Source organism: Ursus maritimus, unplaced genomic scaffold, assembly GCF_017311325.1.
Source record: "Ursus maritimus isolate PB19 unplaced genomic scaffold, ASM1731132v1 scaffold_2, whole genome shotgun sequence".
Lineage (NCBI taxonomy): Eukaryota > Metazoa > Chordata > Mammalia > Carnivora > Ursidae > Ursus > Ursus maritimus.
In genome coordinates this window covers 86,471,447-86,489,836 of record NW_024424452.1, presented here as the reverse complement: position 1 = coordinate 86,489,836, position 18,390 = coordinate 86,471,447, and the positions used below count along the sequence as shown (strand labels likewise).

Here is an 18,390-nt window from a genome sequence, read left to right as displayed (position 1 = left end):
AATGGGTGACTTCCTTCTGTTCCTCCTTGAAAGGAGAACTCTGAAAGGCAGAGCTTCTTCCGTAATTGGAGAGCATAGAATGGTAAACCACATGCCCATCAGAGGAAAATCGTAGATGAAGGCAGCTGGCTGTGAATACAAAGTATGTTCATTTTGTGTTTGCTTCATGGACACACATACCAGAGTGGGAGCAGCAGCTCCAAGGTTTGGAACTTCACTTAGATCCGAGGGCCAGGCCAGTGTAGCCTACTATAAAATACGGTTTCTCTAGTCCTGTCTTTGCTGCATGTTAAAATATTTTCCTACCAACGGTCATTTACTGAAGCAGTCAGTGTCATTGATGACCATGTATTTGGTGCGTTGAGTTCTAGACTAAGACTGCCATTCCAAAGATTATTTCTCAAAATTATCCTTCCTTTATTTCACTAAAGAGCACAGCCGGGAGAATTTTCCTAGTCCTTCCGTACAGAGGTGGGTGGCTTTGGGAAGGAAAGTAGATCCTCGTATTTCTAGAAAAGGATAAAAGGAAGAAGATTGCACATTGTTTTATCCCTTCGTCGTGGCTTGTTTATTCTGAACAGATAGAGAAAGAAGCTTCAAGAGAAAGGAACCAGGAAACTATGTCATCATGCTTTGTCAAGGACTTAAGAAACTTTTAAAGCAGCTATAATTTTTTATGACCTTATAAATACTTCTTATCATATACTCTTGATAAAGGAATAAGAGAGATGCTCTGAACTCACTGGAATGATTGGCAGAAACCTTGAGAAATGACCAGTATCGTGACTCGTGACTATTTTTTTAGTTGCCTAGAGCAGATTTTCTTATATTTCCTTTTCCTTAGCACACCTCAGATATGAAGATAAATTGTACAGCCTCCTTTAGAATTCTAGGCGCTTGCTTGAACTTCAGTTCTTTTACTGAATAGCCAGTGTGAGAAGCCACATGATAAAGGTCTTAACAGAAACAGTAAAATGTGCCAAAGATGTGACATTTCAATAAATGTACATGTGTTTGAAAAGTATTTTGCTTAGCAATGGGGTCATATCTTGAGTCTCCCCGAGAACGTTGTGAAAATGTTCCGGGGTTGGCAAATGAACTGAATACCGTTTCTAAAGGACTTAGATGACAAATTAAATCAGTTTGCCTTCCTCCTTGGGTCCCTTCAGCACTTCGAAGAGTGAAGTATCTGGAGGTTGGGACAGTACGACAGTATTGTCAGGATGCTGGGGTTGGAGGAGAGAACGTGACAGCCTTCTCTCTTCCTCGTTGATAGTGAAGGAGACAGAGCGTCTGCTTTACCGGTGGGTTAGGACAGTGTAGACAAGGGGACTGTTCTGCTTCAGAGTCCCAGAGCACCAAACCATTTAGGTGGGGATGGGCTGGGTTTGGCCGGGGTGGGATGTGCGGGATGATCTAGGGAGGCTGAGGGAAGAGAAGAAATAGCTAATGAAGAAGAGAAAGGGAGTGCTCCGAGTTACTTAACACAACTCTAATTTTTGGTGCCAATGGTTCAAGTTTCTAAAAAGCTTTCAAGTATAATACTGCGAAAGAACTGATTGTAAAGAAGGGGAGGTAACAGGAAAGAAAAAATAGATATTCAAACATTTTTTTAAAACAACCTGGTTTATCTGAAATCAAATAAAACTGTATTTAGTGCTCAAGATACTGCCTGTACTTTATGTGAAATCAGTAATTCTAAGAAAATAAACTTACTATAAATATAGAAAAGAAGTTCTGTAACTACGTATACTTGTCCTTACAATATATTATGCTCTGCAGGGAACGCAGTTACTTAATGCAGAACCCAGTTGGCACTGAGGCTCCCCGGGAGATGGATGTGTCTGGTGAAGCTAGATCTCCCTTCAGTGCTGCCTCTTTCCACGGAGGCGCTAATTTTAACCCACGTGTGTCAGGTGATGCCAGTCTGGCCTTGCAAGCAATCTGGCACTTTGAAAGTTAGTGTCTTAACATTTTCAATCGTCTGGGGCCCAAAAAGTTAAGGTAAATGAAAGCCTGAATATAAACTGGCCCCTGTCGTTGGAGTTGGTATTAGAACGAAGGATAAAGATTCAGAAAATTTGCAATTTGACTTGCTTTTCACTTGTATATAAACAATTGCCTGGAGATTCCTAAGTACAGGAATTCCTTGTATTTTACGATGGCATTGATTTTGATAAGAACATCTCCCAGTAAACTGATAGCCTGGCTATCTATAAACCCTTTATTGACCTCCTGTTTTTGTTTTCAAATGAACAACGCACCAAGTGGGTGTTCTTCTACCACCCGCTGTGCCACAGAGACGTGCGTGGTTTGGTTTCTTAGAGTCTTTTGAAATGCTGTTCATCGAAGGATTTGACTTAACCCGTACGTTTTGGCCCACAGCCTGTGAGTGTAATGGCCGATCACAGGAGTGCTACTTTGACCCCGAACTATACCGGTCCACCGGCCACGGCGGCCACTGTACCAACTGCCAGGGTAACACAGATGGCGCCAACTGCGAGAGATGCCGGGAGAATTTCTTCCGCCTTGGGAACAACGAAGCCTGCTCTCCCTGTCACTGTAGTCCTGTGGGTGAGTGACAGGCAATGCCAGCCTCAGCCCGATGGATTAGAAAGACAAAATCAGTACTCCCTGTCCCCCCAGAAAACAAAGTTCTGCTTCCTAGGCGTCCGTGCGGGTGAAGAGTGGAAGTGTGCACACTCTTGTCCCAGGCAAATGACTCAGGCTCTCCCTGACCCCCCACCTCCACTCTGTTTAACCAAGTTAAACTTTCCAATGATTTTCTGGTGTGTATAAATAAGTGTGGGGTTGGCCTGAGTAATGGTTTTGTGTAAATAATTAGTAACCTGATCCTACAGACTATTTGAACTTTGACTGGAAAAGGTTAGCTGCTTCGTGAGTTCTTCCTCGTTAATGATTTTGTTTGGTTTACGATCCTCAAAGGGCTGAGCTTTCTCAGTACGTTGTGTGTGTTCGGAGATGTAGAGCGCTCTGAGTCTGCTCTACTCTTTCAAGAGTTTGACCCTTACTGTGTTGTGCGTGTAGATACATAAATTCTCGACCTGGGCCCTCAGGAGCCCGGGCTTGCCCCCAGAGAAGTGACCAGTCTATCCCTGGGTGCAGAGTGACTTGTTTTTCAACACTGATGAGCAGGGGGTGTGTCTAGAAAGTTCAAATGTTATGGCTTGAAAGGATACGGTTTTGAGACAATTAGGTTTTAAAATTTGATCTTTCTTCTCTCTGCAACCATCTAGAGATTACATCTTGGGTTTCAGGCATTGTTTTTAGTTACCTTTTTTTTTTTCTTTGACATATTAATTTTCCCTATGTTTCTCTTTAAATTTCAGGTTCTCTCAGCACACAGTGTGATAGCTATGGTAGGTGTAGCTGCAAGCCGGGCGTGATGGGGGATAAGTGTGACCGTTGCCAGCCCGGATACCATTCTCTCACGGAGGCAGGGTGCAGGTAAGACTTTTCAAAACCAGAGAAAGGGGGCAGAATCTAAATGTGGTTGATCCAGAATAAGAGATCTCGTGGCTTGTCTGCAGCCGTATACACATTTTCCCCCATAGTAATTGTCAAGAACGTCTAGCTGGTAATGATGGTCCAGGACTGGCTTGTAGCAGAGATGAAGCAGGGTTTTTAGTATCGAAATGTGACGGGCATCCTTGATTGAAACCAAAGCCAAATATGAAACTGACTTTAGGACTCCTTTTGCTTTTTTATGTATTCCTTTTTTAAAAAAATGTGTTAACATATAAAACAAAAGGCTGACTTTAAGAGTGGAATTTCTTACTCATTTCTCTTCTCTCTGTTTTATTCCTTTTTCCATCCAACAGGCCATGCTCTTGTAATCCTTCTGGCAGCGTAGATGAATGTAATGTTGAAACAGGAAGATGTGTTTGCAAAGACAACGTTGAAGGCTTCAATTGTGAGAGGTAACTTGTTCTTTCTGTGGCTGTATTGTGTTCTTTCTGGTCTCCTATTTCAAGTCCAAAAAATTCCTGATTTTATCTTTATGTGTTTCAGATGCAAACCTGGATTTTTTAATCTGGAATCATCTAATCCTAGGGGTTGCACACCCTGCTTCTGCTTCGGGCATTCTTCTGTCTGTACAAATGCTGTTGGCTACAGTGTTTATCCTATAACCTCTACCTTTCAGATCGGTAATTTGGACCTTGCCTTCTGTCTCCCAGTATTACAAGACTGGACTTGGAGTTTTTTTAAAAAAATCAGTAACTTTTTGAGGATTTTTTGGTAGTGGCAACATTTTGTTTTTAAATGTACATGATTTTTTTTTGTTTGGCTCCTTGTTTCGCTTTTTATTATTTTTTTAAGATTTTATTTATTTATTTGAGAGAGAGAGAGCACAGAGGGAGAGGGAGAGGGAGAAGCAGACTCCCCACCTAGCAGAGAGCCTGATACAGGACTCGATCCCAGGACCCTGAGATCATGACCCGAGCCGAAGGCAGACGCTCAACCGACTGAGCCACCCAGGCGCCCCTGTTTGGCTTTTTAATTTAATGAAAATCTATGGCTTTAGAGTTTACTATAGTGTACACTTATGTGAAATCAAAATACAGTTTGAGGGGCCTAGCATATGCAGGTATTGTCAAAGGATCCATGTATTTAAAAATATTTATCGGTGACTTTCTATGTATTTTCGTGGTGTATAGAGGACCTGGATTCAGGATGTTCACAGTGTGATGGCACTTGTGTTTTCATTCTGTGCTTGCAGATGAAGACGGGTGGCGTGTGGAACAAAGGGATGGCTCTGAAGCGTCACTTGAGTGGTCCTCTGCGAGGCAGGATATCACCGTCATCTCAGATAGCTACTTTCCTAGGTACTTCATTGCCCCCGGTAAGTAAGGCTTGGCCTCAGTCTGGAGTGAAAGAGCTCCTGTTTACTCTCATTCTCACGTTCTCACACACCACTGTGTCTGCTTTCCAGCGAAGTTCTTGGGCAAGCAGGTGTTGAGTTATGGTCAGAACCTCTCCTTCTCCTTTCGCGTGGACAGGCGAGACACTCGCCTCTCCGCAGAAGACCTGGTGCTCGAGGGAGCTGGCCTGAGAGTGTCTGTGCCCTTGATCGCTCAGGGCAATTCCTATCCGAGTGAGACCACTGTGAAGTATGTCTTCAGGTAAGAAGGTCTTCTTTGTAAAATCTGACTTGAACCAGAATTATAAAAGTGGTTTCTTTACCTAAGCTTATCAGTCCTCAAGCTGTTGAAGAAAAACGTCTTGGTTATGAAGGTGACTTTGGAAAAGGAAGCCTTCCCTTTATTTACTGTACCCTTTCCAGTTGTACTGTCAAACCAACAGACCCATTTCTGACTTGGTTAGATTGTCAGAGCATTGCATTTTTGGCGGCATAAATGCATAAGAAATGCTTTCTCAGCACCCAGAATTGTCCTTATAGAGGTTAACGTGGCCCTTTCTTTCTCCCTAGGCTCCATGAAGCCACAGATTACCCTTGGAGGCCTCCTCTTACCCCTTTCGAATTTCAGAAGCTCCTAAACAATTTGACCTCTATCAAAATCCGTGGGACGTATAGTGAGAGAAGTAAGTTATGGTATAATTTAAGAACATTAAGATGATTAGGTAAAAGGATCAACAGTAATGCAAAAGTTTATCTCTAAAGTCCCACTGCGGTAGCACTGATCCTAAAGAAGTGGAATGAATTATCTCATTATATGTGAATTATGTATAAAAATAATGCATTTGTTTAACCACTTTCAAGGACCTAGAGAAAATTTGCTAGCATTAATAAATGGCATTGTTTTATAATGACTAAGCCTAATGAGGGGACTTTATATCTAAATATAGTCTAAGAATCTTACATGTAATTCTGCTGGCTCACATGCTTAACCTTATTTCTTTTTATTTATTGCTATGTAATTATCAAGCCCTTTAAACTATTGGCTAAATTATGAAAAATTATGAATTCCTGAGTGAAGGTTCATTATAATTTAGATAAACAAAGCTGTTTTCAGTACGCCTTAAAAATTCTTTTCCTATAATTTTTTTTTTTTTCTTTTTAACACGGACCTTTTTCTGTAGAAAGCTCAAGCTGTTCGGGTAGAGTCGGGCCGGTGGTGTGGTGTTGTGAGTGGTATCTAGCAGCTTGGATGTGTTGGTTTTTGAGATGCCTACGTGAATATCCAGATGAAAATATCTCATAAGTTGTTAGAAATAATGGTCTGGGATAAGTTAGGACTGGAGCTCTGGAATCTAAAATTGATCCCCTATGGGCAATAATTTTTAAACTCAGAAATAAGACAAAAGTATAATTTTTAAACTCAGAAATAAGACAAAAGACAAAAAAAAGTGCAACCCCAGAAACAGAGCTATCTAAGGGCCATGCATGGAGACTCAAGGGGGAAAAGAAAGAATTTTAAGGAGGAGAAATAATGGGTTTATAAAGATGGTGCCATTGGATTTTGGATCAGGGGACTAAGGAATCATTGGTGATTTTTTTTTTTTTTTAAAGAAGCGTTGAAACTGAAGTTATGTTGCAGGGCTTTGACAAGTAATTTGAAGGTGATGAAGTAAAGTAAAGCTTATTGTTTTAAGAAGTTTGGCTGTAAGGGAAGGAAAAGAGATGGATTATAATTCAAGAGCAGGGACAAGATTAGAGGAACTTTTTAGGGAAGGGCAGGATACTTTTTAGGATGGGAGACTTAAGAATGGTTAGAATTGGAAGCATATTAGCCAATGGGTGTAGCTCATGATCTGTTGACAAAATCCATAAATATATTAAAACCAACTAGGTTCAGAGCAGGCATAAAAGAGGTGTCCTTCAACCTGAGGTTGTCGATTTCTAAGAATTCTATAAAAGGCAGGTGATATTTCATAACATCGAAAATATGGAATTAAGGACTGCCACTCACGTGCCCTGATGGGTTGGATGATCCACTGGTCTAAGCCAATATATGGCTTCCTCTGTTTTTATTTTCTTCTGGAAGCAGGGAAGCATTGTGATAGATGGCATACTGGCTTTGGAATAATTGCATATTTGCCAAAGTAGCCCTGGGTATTAAAACTTACCAGTTTTTCCTATTTTGTGCAGGGCAAAAAAGTATAATTGAGTGGTGCTTGTTGGCGGGTGCTTTCCCTGCTTTCTTATCCCTGAACTCTACAGTTAGGGCCTGCTTCCGTGGCAGAAGAACAAAAACACTGCTTAATTGCTACAGACTTAAACTCTCCTTGTCCCCTCCATTCTTGCTCTGATCTCCTCTTGGCCCAGAGTATTGTCCAGTGCTTTTCCTTTTTCACCTTGGTGAATGAGACAACTGTCAAATCCCACACATCAGGTTGTGTGTGTTTAACCATGTGTTTGCTACCCTGCCCTTCCCGATCCTTAGCACCACGTACCCCATGACTGTCGTGAACGCTGTTTTCTAGTAAATCTCCTCCAACAGATGAGTTAAGCTAATAGCTGATTGTCTCTGGACTTTTGAGTCTGATTACTCTTTGGCTTTATTAACTTTCTGTAAGCTTTTGGAGTACAGAAGCCAGTTCAGTGACTCTCTTATCCATACCATACACAGGTGCCGGATATCTGGATGATGTCACCCTAACAAGTGCTCGCCCGGGGCCCGGGGTGCCTGCCACTTGGGTGGAGTCCTGCACCTGTCCTGTGGGATACGGAGGGCAGTTTTGTGAGATGTGCCTCTCGGGTTACAGAAGAGAAACTCCGAGTCTCGGGCCATACAGCCCGTGTGTGCTTTGTACCTGCAATGGGCACAGTGAGACCTGTGACCCCGAGACAGGTGAGACCATGATCTTGGGTGGCTGCTAGACCTAAATCCTCCCCAGCGGACGGGCAGGAAAGTGCTCCTGGTCCTGTTTGCTGGCACACTTGCCTTTTTTCTCATACCCACTCTCCAAACAGGTGTGTGTGACTGCAGAGACAACACAGCCGGCCCCCACTGTGAGAGGTGCGGCGATGGGTACTATGGCGATTCCACCTCGGGCAGCTCGTCCGACTGCCAGCCCTGCCCGTGCCCCGGGGGCTCGAGCTGCGCCGTCGTCCCAAAGACGCAGGAGGTGGTGTGCACCAGCTGTCCTACCGGCACCACTGGTGAGTTTGCGCTGCCCGTCTGCTCTCCGGGTTCCATCCTACAGAAATACCTCAGGAAGCAGAGTGGTGGGGGTTTGCAGATTGTTTGGCTCAGTGATGACTGTTGTCTGAGCAGGCAAAAGTTTTGTATGAAAGAGATTGATTATGGATTCATAGACTGCATATCAGATACAAACAATAGCTACGTGTTTACGGCCACATACTTTTCTAAGCACTGTATGCCTTCTGCCTCAGTAATCCTCACAGCCCCATGAGGTAGGTTCTGCCGTTATCCCCATACCACAGCCAGGAACACTGAGGCACAGAGATAAGAAGTTACGTGTCCAAGCTGCATGGCTGGTCACTGGAGGAGCTCATGACCACCCCCATATGCTCTCCTACCTAAGACGAGAACCAACACTTGAGTTTTAGTTTGTGGGGCTGTCCTGGGATTCTTGATATAAAGTAGCAATTTTTAAATTCTTGAAATTCTTTCTATTCTTTCTTTCAATAGTCCTTTCAGTGCATCAGAGCCCAACACATTTAGTTGGGAAAAAATATTTTTATAGCTTTGGATAGACGTCTGTTCCCATTCTCTGAGTTTCTTTCTTTTTGATAAGAACATGAAACTAGATCTTTCCTAGCTACTTAAGGACCTATTGTGCTAAGGAGACCAAGGCTCACTGATGACCATTTCTCTTTCCATTGACTTCAGCCTCCATGTAATGAAGGGGTTCTGGCTAGGCTTCTGATGTAACACTCGACTCCATTACAAATTTTTTCTTCAAAAGCTATTGCTGCTTGGGGGGCGCCTGGGTGGCTCAGTCATTAAGCGTCTGCCTTCGGCTCAGGGCATGATCCCGGCATTCTGGGATTGAGCCCCACATCAGGCTCCTCCGCTGGGAGCCTGCTTCTTCCTCTCCCACTCCCCCTGCTTGTGTTCCCTATCTCGCTGGCTGTCTCTCTCTCTCTCTGTCAAATAAATAAATAAAATCTTAAAAAAAAAAAAAAAAGATATTGCTGCTTGGAAATAAGTGAGACAAAAAAACCCACTTAGCTAAGCTAATAATTTGTATCTCTTGTACATCATCAAAACACTCTTTAATCCTTGGGGAACATCAAAATACCCCATCTTCCCTTTACTACTCCATGACCCCATACTAAGCACAAGGTCATTGCAACACAGAGAGATTCAATCATTTGTTTAAAGTAGTTGAGGAAGTAAGAAGTAGAAACTAGTGTAGACTTTCAGATTTTTTACTCTTTTCTTTGTGTATGTGTGTTTTAAAACAATGGCCCAACAGAGGCTCCCAGATGGATTTCTCCTACCTCGTTCGCCACCACCCACCGTTGCCCTTGTGGTCTCTGCGGCAGCCATGTTGGGCTTCTTGTCATCCACTGGATCAGCCAGACTCTGTCCTGTTATGTACAGTGTGCTTTTTTTTTTTAGAACGCTTTACCCCACCTTGTTCCACCCAAACCTCACTTTTCTTGTTCAACTCCTCTCTTTACCGTGGAGTTGGTTTGAAACCTCCCTTCCCCAGGACGGCTTTCCTCAGTGAACCCGCCCCACACTACTACCTCAGGTTTTTAGGACCCTTTTTCACTCTGCTGCCATCGCATATAGCAAGCATCCCCCTTGCAGAACCTACTCTTAGGCGTACTTAATAGGATGTTTTGATGAGCGATCCCTTTGCTCATTCTGTTGTTCCACTGGGTAGACTGCAAGCATAAGACTAGGTTGAGCATTGGAGATGTCCTCGCGGCTGTGCTGAATAATACAAGTGGTGAGTTGAGACCACTTGGGATACATAATGGAGAGATGGAGGGTACTGTAGATCTTGCAGAATGTTGTAAACTTGTTAGTTTGTAGCCAGATGTCTCTCACACAAGACTTGTGAGATATATTTGTTTTGTTAGGTATCACCTGACTTGAAGGGAGTGAGCTGTATGCTTGCAGATGTTAACTAGGGGGTAGAGGTCCCGTGAAAAACAGCGTAGACCCTGTGAAAGATGATGCCATCACTCGTTAGTCCTATATCCTGCTTTCTTGTTTTCATAGTACTTTTAACCACTTGATATTTTTCTGTTTATTCATTTGTTTATTGTCCATCTTCCCCCTCCTAGCCCCTGTGAAGCTCCATGACAGTAGGGACTTTTGTCTGTTCTATTGACTTTTGTATTCCTAACACCCAGAATAACACCTGACATGTATGCTTGTTGAATGTCCGCAAATATTTTTTGGATAACGAATAGACGTTCCTCATTTAGAAGACTACTGAAGAACAGGAATAACTGCCTATAGTCTCTGAGCTTTTCACACGTGGTATGCTTCACATTTGATCTTTAAAATGATCTTGTGAGGTAAATTAATAATAATGATGATGATACTCTTTTTTTCATCCCTTTATTTGAGTACCTGACTTTGGGAATGCAAAGACGAATAAGGAATGGTCCCTACTCTTCAGGGGCTAAAAGTACAGAGGGAAACACAGATAATTGTAAGACAGTGTGGTTAGTTCAGGTAAAGGAATACATATAAGAGGGCTAGAGGAGAACGAACAACACCTCCCCTGGGGTGGGGAGGGGATGTAAGTAAAGCTAAGGCAAAAAAAATGTACCTAACTTGCCCAAAGTCACGTAAATAGTACGTTCAGGACTTGAACCTACCAAGGACTCTGAGACAAAAGGATAGGTTAGCTGTTGTTGCTAGAAGATATTTTGGCCTGAAAGCTTTCCATGGGCTCCCATGCAGCTCTGTTTTAGGTTTTCTACCAGATTTAAAAAAAAAAAAATTATTTTATTCAAAACAGGCTTCAAGGCATTTTAAATATAGATCATATCTAGAATGGCCAAATGATCTGATGAAAAGGACATGCTGTCCTAATCCTGGTCTGGAGAAGGATCTTGGGTGAGGGGCTGGTAACTGTGAAGGGCCCGTAGCATCCTGTTTCTTCCTCTTCCAGCCTGCCCCCAGCCGCAGATTCTGTTCACCTCACCGGTGGTCTCCATTTGCCAAATGCAGGGGTCAGTTTTCAGCCCTCCTCTGACCTGGTCTCTCAGCAACGCAGGACACTGGTGGCTGCTCACTCCGTCCCAGACGTTTCTCCTCTCGCCTTTGGGGACACTGCCCTCTCTTGGGTCTCCTTCCTTCCTTCTTCTCTTGAGGCTCCTTTCATCACTTCTGATTCTCCAGCCTGAGACTTCCATGTCAACTTTATCTGTATTCTTCCCTCAGGTGAACAAATCTCGTCTTCTAGCTTCACCAGCCTTTCCGTGCTTACTGAAAGATTTGCATCTTGGGCTGTGACCATGCTCTCTCCCAAGCACCGGCTACCTACTTGCCATCTCCACTTGGCTGGTGGGCTGGAAGCTTCCATTTGCATCTTCACATCCTTTCTTCATTTCTCTCCACCCCAACGGGACTATATCACATGGGCCCTCCATTTGTGTTCAGGCAGCAGGAGGCACCTATAGGAGATCAGAGAGAGGAAAGAGGGTGGGGCAGAGTATTTAGTCCAAGGTCCCCTCTCTGAGGGGTCCTTGTGGCTTGGTGACCTTTATCAAGGTTCTCAGCTCCTGACAGCTAGCTTTCTGCAAATAGCCCTTTCTCACGTGAGGTTCAGGTTAACTGCTCCCTCCACCCAGCCCCTGAGGCCCAGGTGATAGAGCCCCACAGTCACTACCCCGGTGCTGCACTGTCCCCCAGGATTGCTCACACCCTGCCCACACTCGTATAGATAGTATCCTTATTAACTCTCTTCAGGTCTTGCTAATTTGAATGTGTTTGTATTATTTTCTGCTGTGTTCTTGAGTCAGATGGCTAAAGGCATCTCAAATTTAAGTAAATGCAAGCTAAATCTTTGATATCTTCTCTTTTTCTCCAACCCCAATCCTGTCCTTCCCCAGTCTTGTTCATCTCAGTGAAAATACTACCATCCACCTAGTTGCTCAAGCTAAAATCCTAGGCTAGTCCTTTATTCTTCTTTCTTTCATTTCCTGGAAGCAGTCAGCCAGGCTGTGTGATGGACTCCATCTCACATCTCACTGCTTTTCACTGCCTCCACTGCCACCACCCTGGTCCACACCACTATGGTCTCTCACCTAGAATAGCTTCCTGATTGGTCTCCCTGCAGTCCATTCTCACACAGCAGCCAGGATAATCCTTTTAAAATGTAAATTAGGGGCACCTGGGTGGCTCAGTCAGTTAAGCATCTGACTTTGTTTCAGGTCATGATCTTGGGGTTCTGGGATGAAGCCCTGTGTCAAGGTTCTGCACTCAGCAGGGAATCTGCTTCTACCTCTGCCCCCCACTCGTTCTCTCTCTCTCAGATAAATAAATAAAATCTTTAAAAAAAATGTGAATCAAGCATATCACTTTAAAAACCTTCTAATATCACCTTATTTCACTTTAATTTAAACCAGATTTTTTTGCTGTGACCTACGTGATTGGCTCTTCCTACTTCCATAAGTTCATCTTGTTTTTCTGAAACATTCCCTTGGATATTATCATGGCTTTTTTCCCCTGTCTTTCCATTGTCATCCCAGATACCTCCTTTTTACAGAGTTTTCTCTAAATACCCAATCTGAAGTAGCCCTTACCTGCCACTCTATCATGTTGCTCTGTTTTAATATTTATACTTATCCCAACTGCAATAATCTTTTCTTTTTATATGTCTGTGGATTGGTCTGCCCCAACTATAGCGTGAGCTTCATGAGAGTGGAGTTCTTGTCTACCTCGTTCACTCCATCATCCTGACAGCCTGGAACAGTGCCGATGTATAACAAATGCTCAGCAAATGTTCATTAAATGAGTAAATGAGCAAACCTTTATTTCTCCAGAAGGCTTAGGCTAATTAAGCCCCTATAAGCTACAAAGATGTCAGGATTCCAACTTGAGCTAATAATGATGGGAAAGCGGTAAAAGAAAGAGGAGGAGCAGTGAGAATGTGGAAAGAGTCCTGGATTCTGTTTGGTTGTGGACAAGTTATTTAACCTCTCTGGTCCCTTAGCTATAATACAAGCTGGAGACAAATGACAGTCTCTAAGTTCTCTTCGAAGATGCTCTCTGACTCTGTCCTAGTTGACAGAACTCAAATAAGGATTAGCACATGCTTTTTCTTTTCTAGGAAGATTGTCCTGCTTACTCTGTTGTATAGGAAACTTACGGCATTGAGTGGCACTTCATCTTTTTAAATATCGTAAACCAAAACAAACATATGAATGTGCCATCCCCTGGGACCGGGGAGGTTAATAAACCCTGAGCCCGACTCATTTACAAAGTGCTTTTAATGCATGATGTCAGTTAATCCTCAGGACAATTGAAGTGCAGTAGGCACAACAGGTGCTCTCTTTCTAATGACAAAATGGAGATGTGCCCAGAGTCCCTCCGCTGCTCTGGCACAGTGCCAGGACTGCAGCCCAGGTCCTCTGCTGTCCTGGGCTGGTGCCGCTGTGGCATGTTGCCTCACATGTGATGGTTCCCCTAGACACTTTGTAACCAGACTGTTGTGTCCGGTAGCACCAGGAATGTGTGAGGCCTTCCCTTCATAACATCAGATTGTCTCCTGTGCAGGTAAAAGGTGTGAGCTCTGTGACGATGGCTACTTTGGAGACCCTCTGGGTAAAAACGGCCCTGTGAGGCTTTGCCGCCTTTGTCAATGCAATGACAACATCGACCCCAACGCGGTTGGAAATTGCAATCGCTTGACAGGAGAATGCCTGAAATGCATCTATAACACTGCTGGCTTCTACTGTGACCGATGCAAAGACGGATTTTTTGGAAATCCCCTGGCTCCCAATCCAGCAGACAAATGCAAAGGTAATCCAGCCAGTGGCCAGGTTCTGTCACAGTTGTACTCATTATCCTGAGAATTCATCGTGTGGTCTCTCTTTAAATATTTACAGATGTTTGGTCTAACTCAGCACTGTTCCGTAGACACGTAGTATGAACCGCTTGTGTAATTTTTCTCAAAGACACATTAAAATAAAGATAAATAGGTGAAATTGATTTTAATAATATATTTACCCTAATACATCTACCATATTATCAGTGAGTAATCAGTTAAAAATTCTTGAGATCTGTGTTCTGTGTTTTCCATACCAAGCCTTCAAAATCCAGTGTGTGTTTCACATTCACAGCACATCTTGAGACCAGCCACGTTGCAAGCACTCGGAAGCCACAGGACACTAGTGGCTATGGCACGGATCAACTTAAGTCTGAGGAATCTGTGTGTATGGTTTATATGTTAGTACTTCTCTCAGGTGATTCGCATCTCTCGCTGTCTCCATGTCCCCACCCTAGCCTGTGCGTGCAGTCCCTACGGAACCGCGAAGCAGCAGAGCGGCTGTAACCCTGTGACCGGGCAGTGCGAATGTCTGCCCCACGTGACCGGCCGGGACTGTGGAGCCTGTGACCCCGGATTCTACAACCTACAGAGTGGGCAGGGCTGTGAGAGGTGAGACGCCAGGTGCCGTTGCTGGCGGTAATCTGTGCTTTTTTGTTTTGGTGAGAGATGGATTTTATGGGTTACCTGTCACGGTAGCCTTGATTTTGTTCAGGAGTTATTTGAGTGCCTCATTCAGGCAAAGCACGCTTAGAGGCAGTACTGGACCGTGGTGCTGAGGCTGCTGGGGGAGGGGAGCACAATGGAGCTGCTCTAGCTGCGTCAGAGTCACCCGAGCAACCTTCAAACACGGCGCATTGTGAGGTGCTTTGTGATACGCTCCAAGTCAGATCCTCGGGGGCTTGCAGCCTGGCAATTTCTATTTTCAAAGCTCCAGGTCAGCACCGAGGTGGTGCCAGGTTGGAGAGCCCCTTTGTAGTGGTTTCAGGAGTGGAATAACCATGTTTGGGGGTGAGGTTAGAGAAGGAGGTTCTGAGTAGAACTCCTGAAAATTACTTGCACCTCAGGTGATTAATAACCCTTAGCATTTTGTTTTAATAGCCCTTTAGATTCTGTTTTCTAATACGGGGGTCGGGGGAAAGGTTTGTTTAGAGTCTGTGTTTCTTACCGGAGACATGTCACGTGTTCATTTTCAGGTGCGACTGCCATGCGTTGGGTTCTACCAGTGGCCAGTGTGACATCCGCACTGGCCAGTGTGAGTGCCAGCCTGGCGTCACGGGCCAGCACTGTGAGCGCTGTGAGGTCAACCACTTTGGGTTTGGACCCGAAGGCTGCAAACGTAAGGAGCTGGGAGCATAGAACTCTGCATCTTTCCTATTCCAGTTAGAACCACAGACTTGGACAGTCGGGGCTGTACCTAAGTCGTCACAGACGCTTTAGTCGGTGAATAGTCTCCTTTTCTAAAACTGGGGATTGAGAGCTTCTCTAGCTCCTTTGCAGCCACCTGATTTACGTCTTCATGTATCGTGTTTCTGATTCTTTTTCCAGTCTTCTGTCTTTCCAAGGAAGGTCTCCCTTTGATTACCAGGCTTTCCCACTGTGCTTAATGAAACGTTTTTACTGATCACATTCTCAGAGCAGATAATGAGACAGTGAGAGACTCTGCTCACAACTTGCTTGTTGGTTGGCTCACCGGCTGCAGTTGCTTCCCCCCCTTGGGGCCCTTTTGGTTCGGTTACATTTACACATCTGCTTCTCCTTGGCGTAAACACTGGCCTGGAATTAGACCTCAGAACAGTTGGGTGTTTTGCTTTTTGAATTCCTTCATTTCTCCTGTGGAATGTAGCATAAATCATTGACCCGGTTTAGAGAACAAAGTGGGTAAACAAACTATAAAATAATGCAAAATGTGTATTAGCATTTGGGTTTTCTAGTTCCTTAGTGAGAGAAATATTAAAAGCAGAGGGATGAAGGTAGAGAAGAAATCTTGAAGTGCATAAAAGGGCACTGATTAGTTTAATAGACTAATTTCTATAACTACTAAGTAACATGAAATGTGTCCCCTCTGAGGGATGATGCACATTGTTCTTTGAAACTCACTTTTGCTTTAAATTTTTTTGTTTTCTCTACTGAGCAGATGTAACCATTCAGATTCTCAAAATTTGGCCTGGTTTTCCAAAAAAAAAAAAAATTCACGTATAATGAGAGTGCCATCCGCTTATTGGTATTAATCTGAGTTAAAAGACAATGCACTCTTCTTCCTTTCTCTATCATAGACTCTTTTTACTTTATTCTGCAGCCTGTGACTGTCATTCTGAGGGATCTCTCTCGCTCCAGTGCAAAGATGATGGTCGCTGTGAATGTAAACAGGGTTTTGTGGGAAATCGCTGTGACCAGTGTGAAGAGAACTATTTCTACAATCGGTCTTGGCCTGGCTGCCAGGAGTGTCCAGCATGTTACCGGCTGGTAAAGGATAAGGTAAGCTGTCAAGAGGGCATTCGCTCATTCATTCATTCATTCATTCAGTAGACATTGAGTACTTCCTGTGCACTGAGCTCTAGAGGACAAATGATGGTTAGGAGTGGGGCAAAAGGGCAAGCCTGGATTGAATTAAATAAGGATGTGTGTTTGGGGGGCAGGGCATTAGAGGGGGCAAGGAGAGGGAAAGAGTCACCAAGGGTGCATCTTGGGTTTTTTGGTTAAGGTAGCAGGAGGCATTGTTTATTAAAATGGAGATGACTCAGGCGGACAGATTTAAGAGAAGAAAATCAAGAGTACAGTTTTGAATGTTGAGTTGAGATAGCCATCAGAGAGCTGAGTGGAGCTATCAGGAAAGCAATCTAAAATGCAAGGGAGAGGTCAGAAGTGGAGAATCTTCAACATGTAGTGTTTAATGTCAAAGGAATGGGCTTGATAGTTTTTCTTTTGAAGCCAGAGAAATAAAGAAAAACTACCCATGTTATCTGTTTAAAAGTAGAGATACATGCAGTGTCTAGACCTGCATGTTTGATAGAGTGAGCGCCCCTTTGATGGTCATTCCTGCGGGAAGCAGAGCTGAGTTCTTCAGGGATATTTGTGCACGCTGCCTTTCCCTTTTCTTCCTTCATTACGTTCAGGTTGCTGATCATCGAGTGAAACTCCAGGAATTAGAGAACCTCATAGCAAACCTTGGAACTGGGGAAGAGGTGGTGACAGATCAAGCCTTTGAGGACAGACTAAAGGAAGCAGAGAGAGAAGTTATGGACCTCCTTCGAGAGGCCCAGGATGTCAAAGGTATGCATGTTAAACAGCGGGTAACTTCGGCCGGGTGGCCTAGTCTTTAGACACGCCTCCTAGTTCAAGGTTATTTAGTATGACTTTATAAAATTCTTCCTCAATTTTTAAACTACTTGTAGAATCTGAATTTTTTTAAGCAATATGTTAAAATACAAGAACTGGTTTTAAGATACAACAAACAAAAGTAATTCTCCCAACACACAGAAACTATTAAATACTCGGGGCGCCTGGGTAGCGCAGTCGTTAAAGCGTCTGCCTTCGGCTCAGGGCGTGATCCTGGCGTTATGGGATCGAGCCCCACATCGGGCTCCTCCGCTGTGAGCCTGCTTCTTCCTCTCCCACTCCCCCTGCTGTGTTCCCTCTCTCGCTGGCTGTCTCTCTGTCACATAAATAAAAAAAAAAAAAAAAGAAACTATTAAATACTCAAATTCCAAGTGTTCTATAAATCTGTTCCATTACAGAGTGTTTTAGAACAGTTTTTAAAAATCATGAAAGGTATGCATTTTGGGTGCGCATTATTTTAAGGAGAAAATTTGAACTTGGATTTTTCTGTCAGTCTAGTGAGTGAGAATTTATTTTACACACTGCTGTATTTCCTTTAGAAAGGACCCTCATAAGGAAAAATTGTAGTCTTCAAGTGTTGACTAAACAGCTAGATACTAAATATGTGATACCTGGTATTTATGAAAGATTAGAAATTAGTCTCTACTTATGAAATATCCTATTTAATAAGTGAACAGATGTGCTAGTCACATCATGTAAAAGTGTGTATTTTATATTATGTGCATATTTAATGTCCTTTGCAATCACGTTGCTCCTCTGAGCATTATCCGATGAGACTGATGATAAGCAGAGGAGGAGCTGGCTTAAGATTTAGAGAACAGCTTATTTTATTTTATTTTTTTTAATTTTTTTTTTAAAGATTTTATTTATTTATTCGACAGAGAGAGAGACAGCCAGCGAGAGAGGGAACACAAGCAGGGGGAGTGGGAGAGGAAGAAGCAGGCTCATAGCAGAAGAGCCTGATGTGGGGCTCGAACCCATAACGCCGGGATCACGCCCTGAGCTGAAGGCAGACGCTTAACCGCTGTGCCACCCAGGCGCCCCGAAAACAGCTTATTTTAAAATACTTTATTAACTTTAAAGGAACCTGAGTTTGTAAAACTTTGAAAGTAAGAAAATGTTATTTTAAATTATTTACTT

The 18,390-nt window shown here is 43.5% G+C and overlaps 1 protein-coding gene across 1 annotated transcript in view; it reads left to right on the top strand.

The window, feature by feature from the left end:
• Positions 1–18,390, top strand: part of LAMC1 (laminin subunit gamma 1) — a 125,981-nt gene that overhangs the window by 90,072 nt on the left and 17,519 nt on the right. Inside the window, exons 5-18 of the mRNA XM_008701227.2 lie at positions 2,386–2,574; positions 3,351–3,468; positions 3,843–3,941; positions 4,033–4,169; positions 4,742–4,864; positions 4,955–5,144; positions 5,453–5,565; positions 7,554–7,775; positions 7,898–8,086; positions 13,641–13,886; positions 14,370–14,523; positions 15,108–15,250; positions 16,211–16,389; positions 17,028–17,184. Of these exons, the coding sequence (XP_008699449.2) occupies positions 2,386–2,574; positions 3,351–3,468; positions 3,843–3,941; positions 4,033–4,169; positions 4,742–4,864; positions 4,955–5,144; positions 5,453–5,565; positions 7,554–7,775; positions 7,898–8,086; positions 13,641–13,886; positions 14,370–14,523; positions 15,108–15,250; positions 16,211–16,389; positions 17,028–17,184 (2,259 nt within the window). The remainder of the gene's footprint in view (positions 1–2,385; positions 2,575–3,350; positions 3,469–3,842; positions 3,942–4,032; positions 4,170–4,741; positions 4,865–4,954; positions 5,145–5,452; positions 5,566–7,553; positions 7,776–7,897; positions 8,087–13,640; positions 13,887–14,369; positions 14,524–15,107; positions 15,251–16,210; positions 16,390–17,027; positions 17,185–18,390) is intronic.